This window comes from Geotrypetes seraphini, chromosome 11 (genome assembly GCF_902459505.1).
Source record: "Geotrypetes seraphini chromosome 11, aGeoSer1.1, whole genome shotgun sequence".
NCBI lineage: Eukaryota > Metazoa > Chordata > Amphibia > Gymnophiona > Dermophiidae > Geotrypetes > Geotrypetes seraphini.
This window is the reverse complement of record NC_047094.1, coordinates 89500433-89521966: the sequence shown is the minus strand read 5'-3', so window position 1 is coordinate 89521966 and position 21534 is coordinate 89500433. Positions and strand designations below refer to the sequence as shown.

The 21534-nt window shown below is 43.2% G+C and overlaps 1 protein-coding gene across 6 annotated transcripts in view; it reads right to left on the bottom strand.

The window, feature by feature from the left end:
• DIDO1 (death inducer-obliterator 1) overlaps positions 1-21534 on the bottom strand; it is a 679850-nt gene that overhangs the window by 68943 nt on the left and 589373 nt on the right. For all 6 annotated transcript variants that reach the window (XM_033963660.1, XM_033963661.1, XM_033963662.1 and 3 more), the window contains 2 exons: positions 15002-15137; positions 13626-14181 (listed from right to left, as the gene is read on the bottom strand). In XM_033963660.1, the coding sequence (XP_033819551.1) occupies positions 13626-14181; positions 15002-15137 (692 nt within the window). The remainder of the gene's footprint in view (positions 1-13625; positions 14182-15001; positions 15138-21534) is intronic.

Here is a 21534-nt window from a genome sequence, read left to right as displayed (position 1 = left end):
TCAAAAAAATTGAAAGGAGACAGATTCAGAACAAATGCTAAGAAATTCTTCTTCACTCAGAGAGTGGTGGACACCTGGAATGCGCTTCCAGAGGAGGTGGTAGAGCAGAGTACGATTTTGGGTTTCAAAATGGGATTGGACGATTTCCTAAAGGAAAAGGGGATTGAAGGGTATAATTAGAGGGATACTATACAGAGCAAAGTGTTTTTTAAGTCAAAGATCATTGACCTGGGAGGGCCGTCGCGGGAGCGGACTGCTGGGCATGAAGGACCTTGTGGTCTGACTCAGCAAAGACGATGCTTATGTTCTTATAGCTTAGACCACTGTTCTTCCATTTCTCTTATGTCCTCCCATCCTAACAGCTCTTTATTCAGGTACTCTCCCATTTTATTAAAGTCCTTACGTTTGAAATCTAGGACTTTTAGTATTGTGCAGCTGCCCTCTACTTTAGCCATTATATCAAACCAAACCGTTTGATGATCGCTACTTCCCACTTGTGAGGACCAGATCCAATATTGCTTTTTCCTTCGTGGGCTCCGTCACCATTTGTCTGAGCAGAACCTCCTGAAAAGCATTCACAATCTCCCTACTTCTTTCCAATTCCACAGATGGAACTTTCCAGTCCGCATCCGGTAGGTTGAAATCTCCCAACAGCAGCACCTCTTCGTTCGTTTCAAACTTTTGGAAATCCACAATCAGATCTTTATCAATTTGCTGCAATTTAGTCGGAGGTCTGTAGACTACACCCAAGTAGATAGAAGTTCCATCTTCTCTTTTCAGAGCGATCCATATCGCTTCTTCCTCTCCCCAGGTCCCTTGCATTTCAGTCGTTTGGCTATCGATCTTTACATAGAGAGCTACTCCTCCACCTTTTTCACCATCTCTATCCTTCTAAAGAGATTATATCCTGGTATGCTTGCATCCCATCCATGGGATTCACTGAACCATGCCTCTGTGATAGCAACAATATCCAGGTCTCTTTCTAACATCAGGGCTTGAAGATCATGAACTTTATTGCTTAGACCGGTGTTCTTCAACCTTTTTACACCTATGGACTGGCGGAAATAAAATAATTATTTTCTGGACCAGCACCGGTCCGTGGACCGGCTGTTGAAGATCACTGGGCTAAGTCGTGGGCCAGACCCCGCCCATCTCCGCCCCAGACCCTGCCCCCATAATAGTACTAATTGTAACACTATTTTTTTGCATTCATTTTTCATATATACATAATGTATATATGAAAAATTCATTTTTCATATATACATTATGTATATATGAAAAATGAATGCAAAAAAATAGTGTTACAATTAGTACTATTATGGGGGCAGGGTCTGGGGCGGAGATGGGCCCAGTGATCTTCAACAGCCGGTCCACGGACCGGTGCTGGTCCACAAAATTAAACTACACAAAGCATACTGTATGCGTCTCAACATTCATTCCTACTAGTACACAGATAACCCATATGCAAATACGGGACCAAAAACTAAAAGTACTAATATATACAAACAAACCCTAAGTTTCAAGACTCTGCATGCAGTACAACCCCAGAGAAAAACCCCAGAGAAAAAGAAACAAATTATGCATTTCTTCCTGAACAGTGCAAAATACAGACAGCAGATGTAAATTCTCAAAATTGACACTATTCAATCACTAAATTAAAAAATAAAGACTTTCCCCCTACCTTTGTTGCCTCTCTCCCTCCATGCAGCAAAATATATTGCATCTTACCACCAGGCAGGAAGCGTAAGTTAATGAGAGACAAAATGACCCAGGGCCAGCACAGGAACATTAGCTTCAAGTTAGTCAAGAAAAATCAAATCATATCATTCTGTCTCCTTCTATTGCCATTTCTGTAGCAAATAACATTTACTTTCCTACCATCATTCTGTTTCTTCTCACCATTTCAATTTCTTGGAACACGTCTATTTTGGGATCTATTAACCGCCTTCCTACAAAAAAAGTCCTATAAAACTTTGACAGTTAAGTATAAACTAACTTGAGTAGGAAACCCACAATCCTCCTTTAACATGCTGCCCAAGTCTCAAAGGCCATGCTCGCCACACCACTTCCATGTTTACAATCCTCTCCTCTTCCTTCCAATTCCCATCCGCATTGTAATCCCCCTGCATCAGCCAGTCAGCTCAACGCCTATTGGTCCGCAACACGGAAAACTCAGCTATCCCATAGGCTGGCATTCGGTTTTCGAACGTCCCCGGGAGCTAATTGGCCCAACATGCCCTGTCAATCAAGTCACAATATAGTCCGTTTGTTCTATGAATCATAACGTCTTGAGCCCGATGCACGTGCCGACCCTGAGGACTGGCAGGAAATTTCTATGGACTGGCACTGGTCCACGGACCGACGGTTGAAAAACACTGGCTTAGACTGTGAGCATTTGTGGTCATTGCTTTCCAGCTGTAACAGGTGCTCTCCATAGACAGTAGGGGAATGCAGCCACACTGTCTGTGTGTCGGTGCTTTCCCCTAGATATAGTAAGCTTTTAGCTTACTGAACATGTGCAGGATGCCCTATACCTGAAACCCCTCCCCTCCCCTTGTCCTGTCAGTTTTATCTCTAGCAATATAACAAGTTGAGATGAGGGGGCAGTGGGCGGGCAAGTGTGACTGCATTCTCCTGCTGTCTATGGAGAACACCTGTTACAGGTAAGCAACTTTGCTTTCTCCGGAGACAAGTAGGGTATATGCAAGCACACTTGTTGGCGAGTCCCAAGCTGAAAAAGCAGACGGGCGGTGGATATAAATTACAATGCAAATAAATTACATAAGACTGATTGTCCAAAACGAATGTCTTGTGCTAACTTTGGTCTAAACAAAAGTGCTTTGTAAAAGTATGCACTGAAGACCAGGTTACTGCTCTGTAGATATCCTGAATTGGGATTTATTTCAAGTTTGCTATTGAAGCATCTGTAGCTCATAGTTTATGTGCCCCAATTGAACTAGGGGGCTGTATGTGAGCTCTTGTGCAACAAAAATGGATGCAGTGTGGAATCCATGATGATATAGCTCTTTTAGTTGCTTGTTGGCCATGGGTACATGGCATCCATTTTTGTTGTAATTTATATCATTGTAGAAAATGAAAAGTTGGCTGGATTTGTGGAAATGAGAACTCTCCTTAAGGTAAAAAATAAGTGCTCTTCTGCAATCTAATGTATGAAGGTACTCTTCTGCTGCAGAGGAGTGAGGAGGTGGAAAGAACAACAACAATGTGATGGTTTGATTAAGATGGAATTTTGAAACCACCTTGGGAAGAAATTTAGGATGAGTCCGTAATTGCACTTTATTTGGAAAAAATTGTAACTAAGGATAATATGTGACTAAAGCTTGAAGTTCACTAACTCTCCTAGCTGATGTGAGTGCTGTAAGAAAGGCTGTTTTCAGGAAAGAAAGGTAAGAGATGCAGATCCCAGAAGCTCAAAAGGGTCCTTCATCAACTGTTCCAAGACTACATTGAGGTCCCAGGATGGAGGGTCTTCTCAGTTGAGGTCTAAGATTGGTAAGACCTCTCATAAAGCAAGAAAATGAGAGGATGCTGTGAAACTGGTTCACCATGCATCAATGTGTGTGATATGCTGAGATAGATGACAAATGAAATCTTACAGTTTGTCTTTAGGCCGGAGTCTAACAAGTGTAGAAGATTTGTGAAGATATAATCCAGTGGGCAATGAAGAGGATCTTGACTTTGAGCATGTGCCCATAGCCTGATAAGAATTTCCAGTGGAAGGTCGTCTTGCTGCAAGCAGAACTGACTTTACTGATTGTGAGAAAGGAAGGTTGGTGAACTCTCAATTTCCAAGCTGCAAGACTGAGACTGCAGAGATTAGGATGCAGTAGTTGGCCGTTCTACTGAGAGAAGGATGGTCTCCTAATGGAATTGGAAGAGCATCAAGAAGTATACCATATCTGTCTGGCCACTGGGGTGCAATGAGTATAAGTTGTGCCTTGTCTGCGGTAACCTACTGAAGAACCCTGGAAATTTGAGGAAATGGTGGGAAAGCATAGAGAAGATTGTGCCCTCATGGAATGGAAAAAGCATCTCTTACTATTGCTTGTGGAGCTGGACGTAGGGAGCAAAACATGCTGAATTGAGCATTGATCTAAGAAGTGAAAAGATTCATCTGGGGAGTCTCCAACTGTTGGAAAATGTCATGTAGGACAGTAGGATTTAGGGTCCACATGAAGCCACATCGTTACTTTTTATATCTTTCCCTAATCCTGCTGAGGGAGTCTGCCAGGACATTGTGTTCCCCTAGAATACAGACTGCATGAAGGCCCACTTAAAGAGAAAGAGTGTAGTTACATAGACGATAAGCTTCCCTGCAGAGTCGGAGAGATCCCAAGCCCCCCTGCTTGTTTACATAAAACATAGCCACTTGATTGTCTGTCTGAATGAGAATGTTTCTTTTGGAAATCCACGGACAGAAGGTCTGAAGAGTGTAATAAAGTGATCGGAGTTTTAAGTGATTGATATGTAGAGTCTTTCATTTGTTGACCACTGACCATGAGTTTTAAGGCTGCTGAGGTGTGCCCCCTAGTGGTTGGAAGCATCGGTTGTTATGCTAAGTACTGGAGGTGGAAGTTGGAACGGACATCCTTTTTGCAGGAAGATGGAATGAATCCACCATAGGAGAGAATCTTTGAACTTTGAAGGCAGAGGAATTAGCTTTCAAAGTGGTGAGGAGTTGAACCCACATTTTCACTGATTCCAGTGTAGCTTCAGCTTCCACTGTAATGGACAAATGTGGAGTCTGGCATGTGGCACCAGTGAAAGGGATGCTGCCATGTGGCCTAAAAGGCATAGTATAGTTCGAGCTGGTAGGGAGGAAGATTGCTTTACTTGGTCTGCTAGCGTGATTATGGCCTGGTGTCTTTCTTGATGAAGATAGGCCCTTGCAGATATTGTGTTTAAAAGTGCTCTAATGAACATGAGGGAATGAACTGGAGTTAGCCTGGACTTCTCGAAGTGGATAATGAAACCCAGTGTTTGCAAGGTGTGCACTGTGGTTTGAATGGTCTTTAGAATGGGCTACCAAGAGCCAATCATCTAGCTAAGGGTATGATGTTATCTTTGCAAATGTGCCACTACCACAGCTAGGCATTTTGTGAACACCCATGGTGCTTTCGATAGGCCAAAGGCCAGGACTTTGTACTGGAAATGCATGTTAAGAAACTTGAAGCGTAGAAAGTGCCAGAGGGAAGGATGAATGGGAATATCCTTGAGATCTAGGGTGGCTAACCAATCGTATTGTTTCAGTAAGGGAAAAATTGCTGGAACGGAGATCATTCTGAACTTTTCCCTCTTGAGAGGTCTGAGATCAAGGATTGAGTGGAGGACCTTGCATCTTCTTGAGAATTAGGAAAAATTTGAATAAAACCCCTGATTTATTTGAAGGAGTGGTACCTTTTCTATAGAATTGTTCTGGAGAAGATAACTTTGCTGCAAGCTGAGGAATTTCAAAGTTGCAGCCAAATCTTTTAGCATGGAGCTGGGAGAGAACTGCAAGGCTGAAACTGAGCCCCTGGGAACTAGTGCTGCCCGATTCAGGAAAAAAAATTCGATTAGATTCAGCCTATTGAATCGATTTTTCGATTCGATTTTCCTGCCTAAGTGGGTGTTTTTTTCAAACATCCTGGTGGGTTTATTTTATAGCCTCTTCACCCCCTTTGCCTTCTCCTAACCACACTGCGCTGTGGTGTAAACAAAATAAACAAACAAAAAGACTTTTCCTCTCTCTGTTAAATCCTAGCTCACGTTTGCAGTCTAACACCAGCTCTGGCAGGATACACGTTTCAAATCTGACATATTGTAATCACAAAACAGAAAATAAAATTATTTTTTCTACCTTTTGTTGTCTGGTTATTCAAATCTTGTTAGTCCCAGGCTCTGGTTGTCTTCTGATAACTTGCTTGCCAGGGTCTCCTTCTTTCTCTGTGCTAACCATCCATCTTCTATCTCTGTCCTCCCCTTCCGTTTCCCTTCCCTCCCCTGGAGGTCTGGCATCTTTCTTTTTTTGTCTCCATCCACAGATCCACCTTTTCTCAACTACCCTTTCATCCAGCATCTCTCCCTCCTTCCCACCACCCTAGGGTCCACCATCTCTCCCTTTCTTTTTCCAACTATCCTCCTATCCAGTATCTCTATCCCCCCTCCACACCATCCCTTGTGTCCAACTTCTCTCCCTTTCTGTTCCTTCCCTCCCTAAATCCCATTGTCCACCATCTCTCTCCCTCTCCTCTGTTTTTAGACCCATTATTTCTTCCCCTTAAAGTCCGGTATATGCACATCTATTTGAACCACCCCTTTCCCTCCCTCCGTGTACTTCTACACCAGGGCCCTCCTCCCCTGAAGATCTGTCCCCCCTCGAAGGCCTGCACCCCCCCCCGAAGGCCTGTGCCACCATTCCTGAAGACCTGTGCCACCACCCCTGAAGGCCTGCACCCCCCGAAGGCCTGTCTCCCCTGAAGGCCTGTCTCACCACCCACAGAGGACTGCACCCCCCCCCCAGAAGGCCTGTGTGTTCCCCCTGACCTCCTGCGCATCCATTTACCTAATATCAGCAGCCTGCAGAGAAGATCGCCGGTGCTAGCGATCTTTGCAAGCTGCCATAGGTCTTCGGAGCTGTCTTCCCTCTGCTGTGGTCCCACCCCTCCTCTGATGCTTTCTTCACTCTCTTCTTTTTTTTTTTTAATTAATGGAAAGAATTACCTGTAATGCACTTTTGGCTTTCTTTTTCTCTTTCCTTTTTTTTTTCCTGAGGAGATAGAGGGGAGAGCTGCGACTGTACAGGATAAAACACCAGTTGAAGAAAAAACTGACAGGAAAATGGGAGGGGCTCCAGGTGTAGGGCATCCTGTACATGCTCAGTAAGCTAAAAGCTTACTATAGCTAGGGGAAAGCACTAACACACAGGCTCAGTCAGAGGACTTCACCAACAAATGTGCCTGCATATCCCCTGCTTGACTCCGAAGAGCTGCTTCACCTGAATGGGAATATGATTTTGGGAAGAAAACAGACAGAACTATAGACTGGTTGAGATGGAATTCTAAGACAAGTTTAGGCAGGAATTTGGGATGACTTTGAAAGACTACTCTCTCATGGTAGAATCCCATATAACGTGGATCCAATACAAGTGATTGAAGTTTACTCTCCCGGCATGCAGATGTGAGAGCTTTGAGAAAAACCACTTTCCTAGTGAGAAGTTTGAGAGAGCAAGTTGTGAGTGGCTCAAAGGAGACTTCATAACAGCAGACAGTACAATGTTAAGATCTCAGGCAACTGCTGAAGACTTCATAAGTGGTTTAATGTGGTTAAAGCCTTTCATGAATCAGGATACTAAAGTATGAACATTTAGAGGCTTCTTGTCTAAGGAACCATGAAACATACTGAGGGCACCAAGATGAACTCGAACAGGTTGATTTTTATGCCAGAATTAGAGAGATGGAGAAGGTAGTCCAGAATGGATGGGAGTGGACATGTGACAAATTCAAGAGAATGTAGTATGCACTATTCAGAAAATCTGGCCCATCTGAAGTGATAGCATCGCTGCATGGAAGGTTTTCTGGATACTTCAATGACAGCAGAGATGAAGTGGAAAGAGTTAAGGTTTAGTAAAAGAAACCATGCTGTGAGTGCTAATGAGCAAGGGTTCAGATGAAGTAGGGAACTGTTGTTCTGTGTTAGTAGCATTGAGAATGGCTGATAAGTGGCTGGGTTCTTGGGTGAAATGTCTAGAAGTAGGAACTATGGCTGACTTAGCCAATGAGGTGCTATGAGGTTCATAGTTTCCCGCTCCTAGTGAAGTCTGAATAAAGTCCTCCCTTTGAGAGGGACTGGAGGGAATGCATAGAGAAATCTGTTCCCCTCAATGAGAAAGGCATCCAATTTCAGGCAATTGGGGGCATATAGTCTGGAGCAGATGTCTGTGGTTGTGGGGTGAGGCAAAGAGACCTGTATCTGAAGTCCTCAATTTGGAGAAAATCTGATGCAAGACAGCCATCCTGAGATACCCAAGGAGGCAAGATGATACTTTAATGCATTAATTTGGTGGTGTTTCAAAGTCAAGGAGTTCAAAGAGTTGTGATGGGCAATGCCTACCCCATCTGTCTTATGAAGCCAGTGAGAGAGCGACTCATGTGAAGATGTGTATCATGGAAGAGTAGACAGTAAAGGATCAGAAGGTATACTGTAAGACTTCTGCTGAATATTCTGGCAGCTCCTCACTTGATCAGATGGAGATATCCGAGTTAGACTCCTCAAAATACTCTTTCCTAGGCGTATCAGAGTGGTGTCAATGACAGCGTTGATCCTGCATTGAGGTGAGACAGGATAATTCTTCCATCGATGACGAAGCATGCATTGACTGAGTCTGTGAGGTCTCCAGTGCTGATGTCGAGAAGTATGTGACCTTCTCATTGATCAACGCTTCGATGCATCCTTGGGCTGGGGCCGAGGTTGGCATGGAAGCGCTCAAGGCCTGTGAAGACTATCTGCAGTAGCCTTGAAAGCTCTTGTCTGAGCATAACCCAGATCTCCTCTTGGAGAGTTTGTGCTGGTACCGAAAAAGAAAGTAGCATGGAAGCAGTCTACTATACTGGTTGAGGTGACATGGGAGACTTTGATGTTAAAGTATGCCTCTGGAAAAACATCATCTGAATGAATAGAGAACGGTCATCCAGGTATTGACATTTATGTACATTGACGAAGTCAATGCTTGAGAGAACATAATGGTTTGCTTAGAAGAGGATGTTTATGCTTCTTAGCTTTCTTACATGCTACATCCTTAGACACCCAAGGCATCAATGAAGATGAAGTAGACTCTGAGCGCTGCAAGGAGCCCAATGCTCATGATGCGATGTCAATGCAGTTGGCACCGATGCTGGGATCTCAGAAGGCTGAATGCCAAGTTCCAAGTCCCCAGCCATGCTCAATGTCAATGCTGACACAATATCAGAAAAGGTTTCACATTGTAGTTTGCGAGCTTTAAGTGACCTCTTTTGCATATGGGAACAGAGGATAAGTTAATATCTTGATGTTCAGTACCCAGGCACTAGAAGCACCAATTATGCGGATCAGAGCCTGAAATGGTCCTATTGTATCAAGAGCATTTTTTAAAGCCGCTCAGTACCAATTTTGACACAGAGGGGGAAATGGTTAACGCAAAGTCAAAGGGCTCAGTGACCCAGGGAGCTAAAGTAGAATGAATCCTGAAAACGATTGATGCTCCCAGGCAGAAAGTGGCCTAAAGGTCAAAAATAGAAAAGTTGACAAAAATAAAAGTCGGTAGAAATAGAGGAGTATGATAAAAATAAAGAATTATGGCAAAAACTAAAAAAGATGACAGGAAGGAGCCAAAAAAACCAAAACTTTGAAGCGCGGAAGAAAACACTGAAGAGAGTTTCTCAGCTCTGCAGAAAACAAAGAACTGCAGATCCCACATGCCAATGACAGGCAGGAAGGCACCAACATACATGTGATACACGTGTCCAGTCCAATCTCATCAGCTTCTTTGATTGGGTGACAGGAAAGCTGGACTCGGGAGAGTCTCTGGACATAGTATACTTGGATTTCAGTAAAGCTTTTGACAGTGTCCCACACCGTAGACTATTAAACAAGATGAAATCGATGGGGTTAGGTGAGAAACTAACGGCGTGGGTCAACGATTGGCTGAGTGGAAGACTTCAGAAAGTGGTGGTCAATGGCACCCTCTCTGAGACATCGGAGGTGACTAGCGGTGTGCCTCAGGGCTCAGTCCTGGGACCATCCCTTTTTAACATATTCATAAGGGACTTGACCCGAGGGCTTCAGGGTAAAGTAGCGCTGTTCGCCGACGACGCCAAACTGTGTAATATAGTGGGTGGAAGCAATCCCACGGATGGTATGACGCAGGATCTGATCAAGTTGGAAAAATGGTCCACGACATGGCAGCTGGGCTTCAACGCTAAGAAGTGTAAGGTCATGCATCTCGGCAGCAGAAATCCATGCAGAACATACACCTTGAATGGAGAAACACTAGCTAGGACTTCAGAGGAACGGGACTTGGGAGTGATCATCAGTGCAGACATGAAGGCTGCCAAACAAGTGGAGAAGGCCTCATCCAAGGCGAGGCAAATGATGGGATGTATCAATAGAAGCTTCGTCAGCCGCAAACCTGAAGTCATAATGCCACTGTATAGAACCATGGTGAGACCTCATCTAGAGTACTGTGTGCAATTCTGGAGGCCACATTACCGTAAAGATGTGCTTCGAGCTGAGTCGGTCCAGCGAATGGCCACTAGGAAGGTCTCTGGACTCAAGGGTCTCTCATACGAGGAAAGACTGGGCAAATTGCAGCTGTACTCTCTAGAGGAGCGCAGGGAAAGGGGTGACATGATTGAGACTTTTAAGTACGTCACAGGTCGTGTCGAGGTAGAAAACGATATATTCCTTCCCAAGGGACCCTCGGTCACAAAGGGGCACCCGCTCAAACTCAGGGGAGGGAAATTTAGAGGTGACATCAGGAAGTATTTCTTCACAGAAAGAGTGGTAGATCACTGGAACAAACTTCCGACGCAGGTAATCAAGGCCACAAGCGTGCTCGACTTTAAGAATAAATGGGACATCCACGTGGGATCCCTACGTGGGTCGAGCAGCACTCAGACTTAATGGGGTGGGTCAGTAGAGTGGGCAGACTTGATGGGCTGTAGCCCTTTTCTGCCGTCACCTTTCTATGTTTCTATGTGCAAACAGCTCACAACCTACATTGAACAACACTCATGCCTCCACCCATCCCAATTCAGATTCCATCAACAACACAGCACAGAGCTTCTCCTCCTCACTTTGATCACAAAAACCAAAACAACTGCTCAGTACAGGATGTCAAGCAATACTCCTCCAATTTGACATCTCAGCAGCCTTTGATTCAGGAGACCACCATCTACTACTAACAAAAATTGGCATAACAGGCACAGTGCTCTAAGATGGTTCTCAGATTTCCTATAAAACAGGGAATACATTGTCAAAATGAACGGAGAGATCTCCAACCCTTGGAGGGCCTTCTGTGGCGTGCCACAGGGCTCCCCATTCTCCCCCATCCTATTCAACCTCTTCATGAGCTCTTTTGGTAACATCAAATTTGAAGTCGAAAGCATATTGTCCTATGCAGATGACATCTTTCTCCTTATTCCCATAACCAACTATCACTTGGACATCACCAACAAGTCTCACATAATATTGAAAGAATCCAAATCTGGGCAACTACCAACAAACTAAAATTAAACACAACTAAAACCAAAGTTCTATACTTCCACACACCCCCAACAGACAGCACCACTCTTCGATCGGGCAAGACCCTCCCTGTAGAAGAATCCTCCAAAATCCTAGGTTACATACTGGATTCCACACTTACCAGGGAAACCACAAATCTCCAGTCTCCGAAAGAAATCCCTCTACACCTTGAGACAACTAAGATTAATCAGACCATACTTTCACCAACACCACTTCGCCTTAATTGTACAACTGATGATACTGCCACAACTGGACTACTGCAACTCCATCTACACGGGAATCAACACCGCTCTAATACGCAAAATGCAACTCATCAAAACACCGCTGTTAGACTAATCTTCAACCTGAGAAAATATGACTTGATTACAGCCTTCACTAGGCAACGTACTGGCTATCCATCCCATCAAGAATAACCTTCAAAACTTCATGCATACTTTATGGAAACTCTGTGGCTCCTCTCATCTAGCTCTTCTCCAAGGCATGGTCTACTTCCCGCAGAACCCTCAACAGAATACTTTTAAATCTCCCTCTAGGAGTAAAAACTTGGAATGACCTTACAGAAATGACCAGAACAGAATCCATATTCAAGAAGAAACTGCAAACTCATCTGACACTTAATCACCTGTATCCTCTCCTTCTCCCTCCACCCCTCTCCTTACCACCCTCCTACCTACCTTTTCTCTTCTTCCTCCCCTCCTCCCCCCTCTCTATAAGTTGCCTTGAGCCTGCCTAGGTATGAGCGACACAGAAATAGAAGCTTAGATTAGATTTGATGATATGGGCACTGCCTTAAAATATTTGAAGCGACAGTGCATTCGATAGTGTCTGTACCAACTTCCGTGGATGTCACACACATGTGAGAATATAATGCCTCTTTGTCCTTGGAGAAATGGTTTTATCCTATTCTCTGAATCATCAATCAGAATGTTCATATACAATTTTAAATCAGTAAAAATCTATAACAAATCATAGATGTGATCATTTATAACTTGTTTGTGGTAATGTATTAATGTTTATATAATATGTGCCAGCCAAGTTCCACAGCCTCATCGCTACTTTTTATATCTTTTCCTAACCATTGGATTAATGGTCCCTGAAACTACAGCTCACAGGCCTGCTCTTGCCCTTGGAGCAGATTTTTCTAGCTTTCCAAACTTCTCTGGTTCCCAAATCAGATCTGACTCATAAAAATTGTAGTTTTTGCTTTCTTTTTGCTCATGTACTCCATCTTGTTTCTATCTTCCTCCTTTCCTCCTATAGCTTGAGAATTTTGACCAGCAGACTACGAGCAGTTCAGTCTCAGTGGTCTTTTCCTGGCAAGCTTTCCCCACTGCACAAATCCTACTCCTGCAACAGCAGCCCTAGGAATAAGGAGGGAATAGCCACTGCCTCTAGAGCCCAACAATTAATCCATCCAACTTCCTCCAGTCCCTAAAACTACAGTTCTTCTACAGCTTGCACCTGTGACAATCTGACCACCAGTGCTACTAAAAGAGATCTCCCTTTTTGGTAATGCAGGGCTAGGGGAGGGAGGAATGTGCTTTTCTACTCCAGAGTGGCAAGACCAGAAGTGTGCATGAGTGCTTTTAGGTCCTAGATTGGAATGTCTGTTGGTGCTCCCTGTTCTAAGTAATACAGGAACAGATTTATGCATGTGGGTTTTCCCTGCAGGACCAGGGAAAAAGTGGGTACAGGTGAGAAGATAGGAAGGACTGATAGAAGGAATTAAATAGTGTGGAAAAGAGAAAGGGGAGTATATGAGAGGTGTGAATGGACTAACATATTATATTTTTTGACTAGCTTTCAAAGGCTAGAACCTTCTTCTTTAAGTCAAAAAGTATGTTTACAGTGGACTAATGCAGCAACCATGAAATTACAGAAAGGGCTAAACAGTCCCCCTTTCTTCCTCTGTCTCCCTCTAATCAACAAACTCTTCTCTATGGGGAACCCTGCCCCATCACCATCTAGCCCCTCTTAGCAATTTGAAATGTCCTAAAAGGGGAAGGGAAATTGGAAAGGAGATAGGACTTGTATATCACATTTTTGTGGTTACACATTCAAAGCAGTTTACATATTTACAGGTACTTATTTTTGAAGGGCTCTTCACATGAAAAGCCTGGGGACTCCTGTGTTATATAAAAGTAACTTGCCTTCAGCTAATGATGAAAAGGAAGAAGCCTCAACAAAATGACTTGCAGAAAAGAAGCAAAGAACTAAGTACCTACACCTAATGAAAAATACATGTTATTAAATGCATAAAAATTTAAGCAGAAATAAATCATGAAAAGTAAGCAAGCCTCTTATATTAAAAACATTCAGAGGGTTGGCATACAGTAGTTACGCACTTGGTACTGGATGATGGTGCTGTTAAGTATCTTGGATCTGGTGAGGAAGATGGCTTCATCAGTATTGATTTGGGGGCTGAAAAGGTTGTTGCAAGGGGCTTAGGCATGTCTGTTTTTGTTTCTTCTACAGAGGCCTTTTCTAATGTAGAAATGGAAATCACATCTGGTGCAAGTGTCACAGTACTAAGTGGTCGGTTCACTGCAGTTCTAGGGTCCCTGCCTGATAAAGTTACAGTTGTAGTAACCCCAGTAGTGGCAGAGGTAGAATAAACTAGGCCTTGATCAAGGAGAGAACTTTCTCCACAATTAGGTCCTTGGGTTGAGGGGAATGAAGGTTCCACAGTAGATTGAATCTCTATTTCCACTGCAGATCCAGTGTTAGTTTCTGGGACAGTTTCTGGTGTTTTATCCACAGCAGCCTGAATGCTTACTGCTGTTGGAGTTTCAGTCTTCGTTTTCATGTCAGACTTCACTTTTTGCTCTGTTCTCTTAACAGCACTTGTAGATACTTTTGGTCTTCTCTGGGATGCTTCATCTTCAGAGGCTGAAATTTGACCTGTAAATTCAATGTGGATGATGAGTTTGATTTTTTTTTAGTATATTATATGAAAGTGTGCAGTAGTAGGAGTCTAATGTTGGGTGAATACATAGCTGAAGTGTTCCAAGTTATAAAAGGATTAATATAAATGTGGATCCATTTTTTGAAGCCTGAATGTTAACCAGACATGCAAGATGCATAAAATGGAAGTTTGGAAGATTGTCATGCAACATCACTGTAATATGAACTGCTCTGTCTTAAAAATTAAAACAAAATACCACTCTAAGAAAACCTAAATGTAATAACTTAAAAACACTGGAACATTGATCTCAAAGCAAGAAAAACAGGATTTTACAAGCAGCCTGTAAGCTTAAATATATAGCCTATGTAGCAGCACATAGGTTGACATTTCGTGTATTAGAGAAATAATTGAGATTTTTAAGGTAATTATATGGAAGTTTCCCCTAGCTAAACAAAGATTTACTTCTGAAATTTTACTAGTTGCCAGGTTAGACCTGTAAAATGTAATCTATGCAACTATAGAAAAATAAATTACCAAATTAAACAGCTATAAATAGACTGCCCCGGGGAGGACAGGGTGGTGGGAAAGACTAGGATTGGGGTGGGACCTGAGTTGTTTAGATGATTCTCTACAAGGATTGTGGTGGACCTCTAAAGGTCCTCAGTTGTATTATTGTTTAAAAATCTTTGGAACTAAAAAAAAAAATAAAATAAAATTTACAAACATAAGTGTAAAGAACAATACAAGAGACTCATTTTTCTTGGTTGGTAATCAACTTTGAACCAGCATTTTCAAAATTAACTTCATCATGTTCACCTGTACATATTTTACAGTTCAAATCAAAAAGATGGGCCCGATGTTGACTGGTTGTATCGTTTAACATGCTGCTGAAAACATCCGGCAGAACTGCAGAATTGTTCTCTGGGGTTACTTGCACAGATTCTTGCTGGTCCTAAATAAAAAAACAAAAAACATAAGCAAAACTCACAGGAACCTCCTTCAGCTCACAAATACTCAGACCAAGATTAGAGCACTAATTACATTTAAAGACAGCAGACTATACAAATAAAGCAAAGTTACTCACCTGTAGAATATGTTCTCCAAAGACAGCAAGACAAGTATATCTCCAGTGGGCAACCTCACTGATCATTCCTGAAACCTTAGATAGGCCTGACCACAGATGTGCAGGTGCCTTACCACTCAGTGTATTCCCACAGGACCATCAGATTTTTAAAAAATATTAGTCCAATAAAAAAGGTATTACACCTTATCACCATTGTCTTATTTCTAAATATTGCCTTGAAAAGTGGACTAACGTGGCCACACCATTTCATTTTAAAAAAATGTAAGAAAACTCCTCCTAGGGGAGGTGGTAGAGTAAGTGAAAATACTTGTCCTGCTGTCCTCAGAGAACATCTGCTACAAATAAGTAAGTAACTTTGCTTTCTACAAGGACAAGCAGGACAGAGTATTCACACTGATGGGAATGTTTAGCTACTAGGCTCACCAAAAACAACAAAAAAAGGTTCAGAGACTTACAATGACAAAACGGCCTGTTATAAAGATGCAGCCTGGAACAGACAAGAATGGGCTTAGGAGAGCATAGGGAGTTCAGAACGGTTTACATGAATTTATTCAGTATTTTTTCCTTTCTGTCCTAGCAGGCTCACAATCTATCTAATGTACTTGGGGCAATTGGGGGGGGGGGGGAATTAAGTGACTTGCCCAAGGTCACAAGGAGCAGCGTGGGTTTGAACCTACAACCTCAGGGTGCTTTGGCTGTAGCTTTAACCACTGCGCCACACTCTCCCCCTGATCTTAAGTGAACTACCAATGTAGCCATGGCGCTGACATTGTGAGTTGTGACATATCTTCTCAAGGGTTGGACCAATCTGGGTATAAGCAAGCATAGGAGATGTAGTCCACTAGCCAGTTGGATAAAATGTATTTTACCAATGGCTGCCCTCATCCTGTTTGTGTCAAAACAAACAAAAAGCTGAGTGGACTGACTAAGAGCTTTAGTCCACTTCAGACAGAGGGCTAAGGCCTGCTTGCAGTCCAAGGTGTGCAACTTTCTCCAGGTTGGGCATGAGGCCTTCTGGAAAAAATATTAGGAACTTAGGATGGGTGTACTTTATTCTGATGAAACTTTGTGTAAAGCGGATCATTTACTAGGGCCTGAAGCTTACTGACTCTGCAAGCTGACCACCACTAAAACAAGATTTTCCAAGTCATGTACTTCAGATGAATCTAGTGGCTCAAAATAAACTTTCATCAGCTGGGTAAGGACAATGTTAAGGTCCAATGACATAATGGGAGCTTTGATAGAGAAGGTTTCTCAACAACAAACCTTTCATGAATCAAACAACTAAAGACTGCACAGGTTGTGGTAAGAAGTTGTAGTAAGAGCAGATAGCGTAGCTGGTTTCAAGAAAGGTTTGGACAAGTTCCTGGTAGAAAAGTCCATAGTCTGTTATTGAGAAAGACATGGGGGAAGCCACTGCTTGCCCTGGATCGGTAGCATAGAATATTGCTACTCCTTGGGTTTTGGCCAGATATTAGTGACTTGGATTGGCCCCGTGAGAACGAGCTACTGGCCTTGATGCACCATTGGTCTGACCCAGTAAGGCATGTTCTTATGTTCTTTCTATATGGTGATGGTAAACATTAATTGCACCAAACTGAACCCTTATAGAGTTATCTTCAAACCAGGCTCAGAGAGGTGCAGGAGAGATAGTCAAGCACTTTTGTATAGGATGGGAGAGAAGATCTAGTGCTCTGCTCTCACACCAGACATTAAACCTCTTCATCTCTTTGGAATGATTGCTGTTCTATTGTGCTTTGCACTTTGCAGTTGCTTGCTGTTACCTCCCAGCTCTCTAGTCAGAAAGACCTGCCCCCATTACTGGTGCGACAGGTCACATGACTCACAAAGTAACCAGAGCACCTCAAATGTATTGCTAGCTTGTTTAAAGACTGCCTAGCAATGTACACGTTTTCTTTTTTGTTCCGATTTATACTCACAGTTTGATCCAAATTTGCTTAAATCATGCTTCATTTCATTCTCGCTTGTTTGACTGTCAATTCTTTTCTCTGGTTTTTGCAAATCCTCTTTTGTCATTCACTACTTGTCTCTCAGCTGTTAATACTATCAGAAAAATTTGCCCCTTCCTCTCTGAGCACACTACCTCTCGACCACAAGAGGACATCCGCTCAAACTCAGGGGAGGGAAGTTTCGTGGAGACGCCAGGAAGTACTTCTTCACGGAGAGAGTGATCGAGCATTGGAATAAGCTTCCAGTGCAGGTGGTCGAGGCACGCAGCATCCCAGACTTCAAGAACAAATGGGATACCCATGTGGGATCCCTACGAGGTCATGCCAAGGGATAGGGTCACTAGGACTTGAACGAGCGGGTCAGTAGAGTGACAGTATAATTACAATTATACTTAAGGGGTTAGAAGACTTAAGAGGGTGGGTAAATAGTGTGGGCAGACTTGATGGGCTATATGGCCCTTATCTGCCGTCATCTTTCTATGTTTCTATGTTACCTGGACCTTGTTCAAGCTCTCGTAACCTCATGCTTAGATTACTGCAATCTACTCCTAACTGGTATCCCTCAGTGTCGCCTCTTCCCCTTGCAATCTGTGCAAAACTCTACTGCGCGACTCATCTATCAACTTTGCTACGCTCATGTCACCCCTCTCCTTAAGTTACTTTACTGGCTCCCTATCTGCCATTGCATACAGTTCAAGATCTTATTGCTGACCTACAAGTGTGTTCATTCTGCTGCTCCTCAATATCTCTCCTTATACACCTCCCAGAGAACTCCGTTCCTCAGATAAGTCACTCTTAGTGTTACCCTTCTTCTCCACTTCTTCTCCCTTCTTCCAGACTTCATTTCTTTCACCTAGCTTCCTCCTATACCTGGAATAAATTACCTGAGTTTGTCCGTCAAGCCCCTTCCCTTCCCTTGTTTAAAAGCCACCTTTTTGATAAAGCTTTCAATCCTTAACCCCATTCATCTTCCCTACAACCCAGCCCGCTGATTAACCATTCCCCTTAACTGTATCCATGACATCCTGTTTGTCTGTCTTGCCTGTTTAGATTGTAAGCTTTTCGAGCAGGGACTGTTTTCTTACTCTTTGTGACTCTGCAGCGCTGCGTGCGTCTGGTAGCGATATAGAAATTATTAATAGTAGTATGGGGACGGCACTCTCCCATAGTCTGCTTGGAGCGAGAACCATAGGGTAAGCTGTCATTTTATGTTATCTAGCCTCCCTACAGCTACCAACTTTCTCAATAGCATTACTGAATTGTACATCAAAAATCTAAATCCCCCTTCCTTTGAGATTATATTGTTTCCTTGGGCTGCCAGATTCTATGTCTAACAAAAATGATTGAAAGATGGGGAGAAAAGCTTGCTATATCAATGTCTCCCTCCCAATTATGACATTCTCTTTAAATCTCAGCAACACAAGGTGGAGACCCTTACAATAATCTATTTTACTGAGATCCACTTAAAGGAAGTGCCTCAGTTTCCTTATCCAGAAGCACTCACTAAGGAAGGTTCATACATCACCACCTCTGTTCTTTTCTTTATTTTATTGTCCACTTTTTCTGTCCACTGACAAATACAATACCTGTCTTCAATCACTTGCTGACCTGACTAATAATTTTGCTAACTCTGGGAGATTGTAATCACCATATTGATGTTCCATCTCATCCTAGGGTTGCTCCTCTTCTCTCTTTTCTTGCCAAATTAAACCTGCACCAATGGGTTTCCTTTCCTACACAGCAGGTAAGGGCAAACTTTAAATTTGATAAAGTTGTTAAATTGCAAGAGGATTATGAGAAATTGCAAGAGGACCTTGGCAAGACTGCGAGACTGGACATCAAAATGGCAAATGACATTTAATGCAAGCAAGCATAAAGTGGTGCATGTGGGAAAGAGGAACACAAAATATAGCTATTATAATGCAAAGCTCCACTTTTGGAATCACCACCCAGGAAACAAAATCTAGGTGTTGTCACTGTTGAGGATACGTTGAAACCTTCAGCTGGAATAAATTACCTGGGTGGCAGCTAAGAAAGCAAATAGAATGTTAGGAATTATCAGGAAAGAAATGGAAAACAAAGATGAGAATGTTATAATGCTCTTGTATCGCTCCATGGTGCAGCCGCACCTCGAATATTATGTGCAATTCTGGTCACCATATCTCCAAAAAATATATAGCAGAATTAGAAAAGGTACAGAGAAGGGCAACAAAAATAATGGGAATGATGGGTGGGACAACTTCCCTATGAGGAAAGACTAAAGTGGTTAGGTTTTTGTAGCCTGGAAAAGATGGCTCAGGGGAGTGTAAAATCACTTCCCTTCGTGAATCTCTGGATTCTCTTAACTCTAATTCTCTCATGCTTATTTCTCCTGCTTTATTTTGACACTCAGGTGACTTCAGTTCTACATTGCCCATCTCATTGATCTTCTTTTAATGTCCCAGGCACTGCAGATCTAAACAATACTGCCCCTGTTACAGATCCCTGGCCAGCACGTCTTGTAAAAAAATAAAAAAGCTATTCACATTGCTAGTCCAATCTCTGCTTTATATAATTCGTCAGAGTCTCCAAGTAGGCCCTTGTATGGCTGTTGCTTAAAAAAACACACTTAGATCAATCTTTCCCATCAAACTTCCATCCAGTATCTAATTTACCGCAGGGGTCGGTGCTTGGACCGATGCTATTCAATGTATTTATAAATGATCTAGAAATGGAGAAAAGGAGCGAAGTATTAAAATTCACTTATGACACCAAGCTATTTAATGGGGCTAGGACTAAAGAGGACTGCAAAGATTTACAAAGGGACCTGAACAAACTAGGGGGGGGGGGGGGGGGCGACGAAATGGCAGATGAAGTTCAATGTAGAGAAATGTAAAGTCATACACATAGGAAACAGAAACCCGAGGTACAGCTACACGATGGGAGGGCTGTTATTGAGTGAGAGTTCCCAAGAAAGGGACTTGGGGGTAATAGTGGACATGACAATGAAGCCGTCGGCACAATGCGCAGCGGCTGCTAAGAAAGCGAATAGAATGCTAGAAATAATCAAGAAGGGTATTACAAGCAGAACGAAAGAAGTTATCCTGCCGTTGTATCGGGCGATGGTGCGCCCGCATCTGGAGTACTGCGTCCAATATTAGTCGCCGTACCTAAAGAAGGATATGAGGGTTCAGAAGAGAGCGACACGTTTGATAAAAGGTATGGAAAACCTTTCATACGCTGAAAGATTGGAGAGACTGGGGCTCTTTTCGCTGGAGAAGCAGAGACTTAGAGGGGATATGATAGAGACTTACAAGATCATGAAGGGCATAGAGAAAGTGGAGAGGGACAGATTCTTCAAATTTTCAACAAGAACAAGAGGGCATTCGGAAAAATTGAAAGGGGACAGATTCAGAACCAATGCTAAGAAGTTCTTCTTCACCCAACGGGTGGTGGACACCTGGAACGCGCTTCCAGAGGGAGTGATAGGACAAGGTACGGTATTGGAGCTCAAGAAGGGATTGGACAATTTTCTGAAGGAAAAGGGTATAGAAGGGTATAGATAGAGGGCTACTACACAGGTCCTGGACCTGATGGACCGCCGCGTGAGCGGACTGTTGGGCATGATGAACCTCAGGTCTGACCAAGCAGAGGCACTGCTTATGTTCTTCTGTTAATCCTGAAAGATATTGTTTTTCAACCGCTAACTCAGTATGTAGAGAAAACACAGTTACTTCCCATAACAGGTGTTATCCAGGGACAGCAGGCAGATATTCTCACATATGGGTGACGTTATCCACAGAGCCTCGTTGAGGACAGCCTCGCAAGCAGACTTTAGAAGGTTTGCGACCGCCGCACCATGCATATGTGAGTGCCCTCCCACCCAATGTAGGGTGCGTCTCCTCAGTTCAGATAGCTAGTCAAGAAGCCAACCAGGGGAGGTGGTTGGGTTGTGAGAATATCTGCCTGCTGTCCCTGGATAACACCCGTTACGGTAAATAAGTGTACTTTATCCCAGGACAAGCAGGCAGCATATTCTCACATATGGGTGACCTCCAAGATAACCAGAATGGGATGGGAGTGTTAGCAATTCAGGAGAATAAATTTTGCAATACTGCCTGGCCAAAGTGGCCATCCCGTCTGGAAAAAGAATCCAGACAATGATGAGAGGTGAAGGTATGAACCGAGGACCAAGTGGCAGCCTTGCAGGTTTCCTCGATAGGAGTAGATCTAAGGAAAGCAACAGATGCCGCCATGGCTCTGACTTTATGGGCTGTAACTCAATCCTGTAGATGCAATCCAGCCTGAGCATAGCA